This window comes from Montipora capricornis, chromosome 12 (assembly GCF_036669925.1).
Source record: "Montipora capricornis isolate CH-2021 chromosome 12, ASM3666992v2, whole genome shotgun sequence".
Classification (NCBI taxonomy): Eukaryota; Metazoa; Cnidaria; class Anthozoa; order Scleractinia; family Acroporidae; genus Montipora; species Montipora capricornis.
In genome coordinates, this window is record NC_090894.1 from 3,214,132 (window position 1) to 3,221,168 (window position 7,037).

At 40.4% G+C, this 7,037-nt stretch overlaps 1 protein-coding gene across 2 annotated transcripts in view; it reads left to right on the top strand.

Annotated features, from left to right (window-relative positions):
- Positions 1-404: 404 nt before the first annotated feature.
- Positions 405-7,037, top strand: part of LOC138026446 (uncharacterized) — a 14,094-nt gene continuing 7,461 nt past the window's right edge. Inside the window, exons 1-2 of one of the 2 annotated variants that reach the window (XM_068873810.1) lie at positions 405-523; positions 5,754-6,028. In XM_068873810.1, the coding sequence (XP_068729911.1) occupies positions 448-523; positions 5,754-6,028 (351 nt within the window). In that variant the 5' untranslated portion in view covers positions 405-447. Of the gene's footprint in view, positions 524-3,328; positions 3,464-5,753; positions 6,029-7,037 lie in introns of those variants that run through there. The other variant, XM_068873811.1, reaches the window with a different exon arrangement.

Consider the following 7,037-nt stretch of genomic DNA (forward strand, 5'->3'; position numbering starts at 1 on the left):
TATGTTATTAGAAATAAAACATCAAATTTCACTGTTGGCGGTTTTCTTTGTGCGGGCAGCCCGAGGCTCTGTCAGGTTGTCCTGTGGCCTCTTTTTGCTTTTTGGCTTGCGCTACACGTTTCCTGCGCGGCATTTGACCGATGACCACTAGGTTTTTTCTAGTCATATCCTGACCATAAAGTTGGCGCAGCGAGGTTTTTCCGCAATTTGGTTGACAATTACAAGTTTTTTGGATGCATGAGCTACTCAGAGGCGCAAAGCAAATAAACGGAGGCGGCACAGATCATGGGGAAACACATGATTGGCTGAAAGTGCGGTGTTAATATTTAGAGCCAATCAGCGCAACCTTGGGAACTTACTGAAAAACGCAAACATCACTCGAGAACATTAATTTTGCAGTTGTACACGTCTCTTAACTCGTCGAGTTAACGCAAGCAGTGAGAAACCATGTGTGCTCATTTCGCCTTTCATCTACTCTGCTTTATTTTGATTTCAACGATGCTTAAAGCCACCCAGGGACTTGGTGAGTTATCATCTGTCATTTGATCAACATTTTACTTTTTTAGGCCAAGTTTTAGACGATTGGTTTCCTTTTTTGTACTTACACCACAAAAAGAAAGTAGTAATGTGGAGAAAAACGTAGTGGCGACTGAAAAGTAATCAGGGGCTTAGTGTGAGAGTTTGAAGGTGTACGCGCACGAGGGGGGTCTCGGGGTATGCACCGCCAGAAACTTTTGAGCTCTGCTCTGCTGTTGTTCAATACAATGGTTCATTAGATAGTCACCAGAATTAAGCGGCAATTTTCTACCTCAAAATGAACTGTTCAAAAACGTCATGATTACCGTGAGAAATAAGAGTTTCAGGTTGAAAACGTTTGATTGCTTTCGCTTTCGTGAGTCTCGCGCAGTCACAGGCGCTCCAAGCTCAGTGTGAGCCTGGCCGACATAAATATAAGGATTTGTATGGGAATCCCGATGAAAAGCTTAAGAAGATAATTATATGAAAAAATTCTCAATTAAAACGGGGAATACGATTGGCAAAACTACGGTCTGTCACCCCGGTAAGGCTCCGTTTGTTATCAACGGTCGAAGCCATGGCCACGGTGGTGTGAAAGCATACCTTTCGAAAGCTGTTTTCCTGCAATATTACCGCCTGAGGTCACTCACAGGATTGCTATTGCGTTGATGGTGGGTTGAGATAAAAGTTCAATTTTTGACAATTGATTGTGATGTGGAATTGTAACCGTGGGGACATTTTATCCAGGAATATTTGACTCAAATTAGTGGCACCTAAGAATTTAGTTTCCAGCCTTGGGATTTTACTATACCGTTGACAACCACAAAATTGAGAAATGGCTCAAATCGCGTCGGATCTGGAAAATAACCACACAGGAAGGAAGTTACCCACGTTGGAAATAAGGTTAGGCTTCTTAATTGAGAATTTTTCATATCATGAAGAGCTCAAGCCGACTCAGGAATTCTCGGCTGGACGTCTCCTGACGGTGTAGATATCCGTCAACAAAGGCTAACACAAAAGGTGTTTCGTATTCAGAAAAGTGTTAATTATAAAGCATTTAGGGTCGATCAGATTGTACTGTGAACTTACGTTAAGCAGAAAAAAGTAGTTAATTTTTTATTGAATGACCATATTTAGGGGCGAGATGAATTTTGTGGGGAACACTAATCTTCGTTTGCGGGCATCGACAGTGGCGGTTAGTGATCAGGGGCACCCAACGTCAACTTTCGGAAAATATCTGTTCGGAAGACGATTTGAGATCTAGAATTTTCGGAACATTTGTTCTGAAATTTCTTGCTTTCCTGCCTGGCCTAGGATTTTCGAACATCTAAAAAATGGTATAATTGCCCATTTTTAACGGATTTTTACCCTAAAAAGCTCACCTAGAATTTTCGGGAGCTTTTTTTCTGGCTGAAGTTTTCGAAAAGGTAAATTTTGATCCCTATAATTTTCGGATCACTAGACTTTCAGGTAGGAAATCCGAACAGATAAAATATTTTTAGGGGATAAAAATATGCCTATATCTACCGTTTAAATACCAAAATACGTTTAACAATGCTATGTTTAAGTGGTTTTGAACTATATTCTCGTTGGGTGCCCCTGAGTGCTGGGAACGGAACCATTTTTTTGTTCTTTTGGATTTATGGATTAACTTTCGGACTCAGGGAAAAATGGTAAAGCCTTTCAAATCAACTGGTTGGTCGAAAGGTTAGCCAATTTGTCGAAGGAAAGCTCTTTCAGCTCTTTCGAAGCTAGATTTGTCGCGTTCAAGTCGGTAATTTGTGGCGGGAAAATGGTGATCACGTTCCGAAATTCTGGTAAAAACATGGACGAAGCTTGAAAGTTAAGAAATTATTTGCCTGTGTTGAGTGAAAAGTGTATGCCAGGCAAAACAAGTTGCATCTCGGTAGCCTGAAAGTTAAGAAATAATTTTCCTGTGTTTAAATTAACAAATATACCAATACATCACTAACGTTTCATGTTAACCAGAGAATTAGGGAAGCAGATGTTCGAAGGGGTGATAGCTGTTGAGTTTTATTCCTCAGTTATCGAGTTCCGTAAATATAAAACTTAAAAATGGATTGCTTTAAAATCAGAAAAGAACCAATTCACCGTTGCTGTTGAGAAAAGTGTATGCCAGGCAAAACAAGTTGCATCTCGGTAGCCTGACAGTTAAGAAATAATTTGCCTGTGTTTAAATTAACAAATATACCAACACATCACTAACGTTTCATGTTTAACCGGAGAATTAGGGAAGCAGATGTTCGAAGGTGTAGTTTTATTCCTCAGTTATCGAGTTCCATAAGTATAAAACTTAAAAATGGTTTGCTTTAAAATCAGAAAAAAACCAATTCACCGTTGCTGTTAAGAAAAGTGTATGCCAGGCAAAACAAGTTGCATCTCGGTAGCCTGAAAGTTAAGAAATAATTCGCCTGTGTTTAAATTAACAAATATACCAATACATCACCAACGTTTCATGTTTAACCGGAGAATTAGGGAAGCAGATGTTCGAAGGTGTAATAGCTGTTGAGTTTTATTCCTCAGTTATCGACTTTCGTAAGTATAAAATTTCAAAATGGTTTGCTTTAAAATCAGAAAAGAATCAATTCACCGTTGCTGTTAAGAAAAGTGTATGCCAGGCAAAACAAGTTGCATCTCGGTAGCCTGAAAGTTAAGAAATAATTTGCCTGTGTTTAAATTAACAAATATACAGTACAATACAATACAATACAATACAATACAATACAATACAATACATACTTAATTGACTGCTCCCCCCCCCATAGTGGCTTTTCAAGGCCAATGAAACACTACGAAACGACAGAACAGAACAACAACAACAACTGTTAAGAATCCCAACAGGCCGAAGGCAAACCAGTTGGCTATTTACAAGTGCAGCTGGGAAGTTGAACCAGGGACTACCAGGATCAAAACCCGGGATCTCTTGGTGACTTTCTCGCTTCTTGTGTGGTTATTTGCCTGGTTGAATGCGTTCTAAGCGACTTCTCCACTTTCTGGGTTGTCACTCGTACATAAGTAAAGGAAAGGCTGGAAAGTAGTTCTAGCTTACCTCACATCTCGCCGATAAAATCACACTTCTCAGGCATCAGTCATGCTCAAACTCCGGTGATTGCCACACGGATAAATTTTAGTCTCCTTGGCCAAGTTTCAAGTTCCAGCGAGTATCCATTGCTGAGAAACAGCGATGAATATCCAAAATTTCAAAATCCTTCGAGGCTCCATTACAACGAATTTGCACGGCCGGTCAACCATTCACTGATTTGCTCTCACCATATCGAAGCTCAAGTGAACGGTTGACCAGCCGTGTCCAAATTTGTTGTAAGGGAGCCTCGAAGGATTTTGAAATTTTGGATATTTATCACTGTTTCTCAGCAATGGATACTCGCTGGACCTTGAAACTGGGTCAAGGAGACGTATAACCGCTATTTTCGATTCAAAAAAAAAATTAAGCCTTTTGAAGTTAAGTTAGAAGTATTGTATAAGCATACCATTTGTACTGGGGTTTCCCAATGATGCAAGAGCTTGACGATGACTGTTGAAGTCCAATTTTCATTAAATACTGTTGAACTAGGGCCATCTTTAAAAGCAGGAATGCGGGAATGGGAATGGGAATGGGAATGGCCAACGGGGAACGGGGAATCCTTAAAACGGGGAATCTTTAAAACGGGAAATCTTTAAAACGGGGAATCTTTAAAACCGGGAATCTTTAAAATGAGAATCTATAAAACCGGGAATCTTTAAAGTGGGGAATCTTTAAAACGGGGAATCTTTAAAAGTGGGAATCTTTAAAATGTCCAGAAATACAGTGGACTTGACTTTCCTTAAACTTGATTATTGAGTGAATATTGGTTGCCATTTTTTATTCACCTTGATGCCCCAGACCCAAGGCCCATGGTCAAGGCCAGCCATCCTCTTTCATCTTAACTTAAAGTTTTTAAATTGCATATTGATTCGTTTATGTATCTGCCACCGAGCACGAAAAATCAGCGTGAGCTACACGCTAGCGAATCGAAAAAGCATGACCCATATATAATTTCAAAAACATTTTGCTGTTACATTTTACACCATTTTACACCATATTCAGCCATATTCAGGCCAAAGTGGGGGAATGCTGAATAATAGCACGAACAATGTCACGCTGAAATGGCTTGCAGGCACTAGGGTTACGCGCTGCTATGGATGCGGGGGTGACATACAAAATCCTCCGCTTGATGCTCCCGACGATCGTATCATAGTATATAAGGACATTCGTCGTTATCGTAACAAACATACAGGGCAACTTCATTGCACAAATACACCACAAAATGTGAATTTTCATCTTCGGATAGCTTGCGTACGCGCCCAATATCCCGTTTTTAAAGATTCCCCGTTGTAAAGATTCCCGGTTTTAAAGATTCCTTATTTTAAAGATTCCCGCTTTTAAAGATTACCCATTTTAAAGATTCCCCGTTCCCAGTTCTCCATTGCCACATTTCTCATTCCCGCTTTTAAAGATAGCCGTTGAACTTGAAGTGAAATATTTGTACAAGCATTTCAATGCGGCCGCAATTTGTTTGCGTACGTCAGCAACCCAATTCAGTGCAACGTCAATTTCAACATTAGAACCATTCACAGGCCGCAAAAGTGAGACGGCAATACCACGAAATATTGACGGCTCGCGCATAGGCAAAACTATAAGAAGATCGCGATACTTAAAGCAAATTGCGATTTTGAGACGGCAATATCACATTATATTGACGGCTAGTTGGGAGAAAATATATTCCGTATTGGGCGGAGTCGCCCAATATAACATTATATGTTATATTACTATTAGTAATCTCGGATGATTGAAGTTAGTTCGACAGTCGCTTACCCTGTTTCCGTAGGGTGGTTCCAAGCTAGAAAACTAAGCATGTGACAAAAGGAGACGATCAATACGCGTGCGAGAGTCCACGTGAGGGTGCCCCTGCAAACAACGAAAGAATCTTCGGGACGGCTATTTTTTGGTGTCCCTTTTTGAGAAAAATCTCGATTCCTTTTGGCAAGACCACACAATCACACAATCTGAGCGAAATTAGGACGCGCGTTCTGGCAAAGCAGAATAAATGAATGAATGAATGAACGAACGAACGAACGAACGAATAAATAAATAAATGTTGCGGCGCTCTTCTTTTGGACTTGCCAAATCAGGGGAGTATATCCTTGAGCTTAATTTAATGTTATTCGTGTCGCTTCAGAATTTTCTACATTGTATCACCCACATATGACACAAGATGTCTTTTTAAAAGATGACTGGCATTATTTGCATTCGCCAAAAGTTGGATCTTACACGTTTATGGATGCGTTTGATTGCACCTTTGAGTGTCTCCGCCATTCTTCCTGCTTGTCGTTTAACCTTGCTGCATCCAGACAAGCTGATGGCCTGCTTTGGTGTGAGTTGTTATCCTCCAGTCGGTACAGCAACTCGGTGGAATACAAGGCAAACGCAAGTTCACACCATTATTTTATTAAGGTGAGAGCTATGTTTTAATCAAACCTGTTTAAATTTAGGCAATGGCTATTCCTACGGGACCGGCACGCCGACCTATATTTGCTATTCATACAGGAGTCTTTTTAGAATGATTATTGCAGGTTCTAACCCTAACCTTGAACGACATAGTCACGCAGTTATTGAAAGCTAACCGTTTTTAAATGGATGTAAAGCCGATGACACACGGCTCAACATCTTGCAAGATTTCTTGCTCAACAAAGGGTGAACAATGTTGCAAAAACGTGTTGAACGGAATAGAGCTGGTCTCTATTGAACATTTGTTGAACAACAGCTGCGATATTTATTGATCAACAAATGTTGAATCATCCATCACCCACCGGCTTTAGACTGAAATACTGTTTTTCAGTGATTTTTGAAATGGGTGCTTCGACTTAAATGCGAGAAACACAAGGTAGGTTAGATGACTGGTGACATCGAAGGAAGGAGGTATTTCTTGAAATTAAACAGGCATTAATGCCGTTGTTTAATAGCTGAACTGTATATAAAAGAGTTAAATTAAAGACGAGGTAAGACTTTCCGAGTGTTGAGCCTGTAATAATCATTCTAAGAAGACTCCCGTACGAACAGGATGGTGTACAGGTCCCGTACGAATCGCCACTTCGTTGAATTTAAGTCTCATTTGCAAGTATTGATGTTGAAGGCGTAATTTACCCGTGAGAAGGATGATAAGGTAGTCACTTCGCAACGGGCGAAAGGAGAATTAAAATCTTAAGCAGAATTCGAACTCGTTGGAAGTGTGGTTTTCGATGGCGCAGCAAGGAGAAAATTTTTTTTTTCAAACCCATCGTCCTCTCCCCTGAAACTATGTTTTAGCTCGCCCCAGCGCACTTTCAGTTTCTTCGTTCAAGATGGCGCCATAGATTTTCCGAATCGCTTTTTACCCAAACACCCCTGCTGTGCAGAGTAACGACCTCTGTAAGATCGGTCTGATGCTTCACACATGGAGCTACAAGAACACATTTGCCCCTAC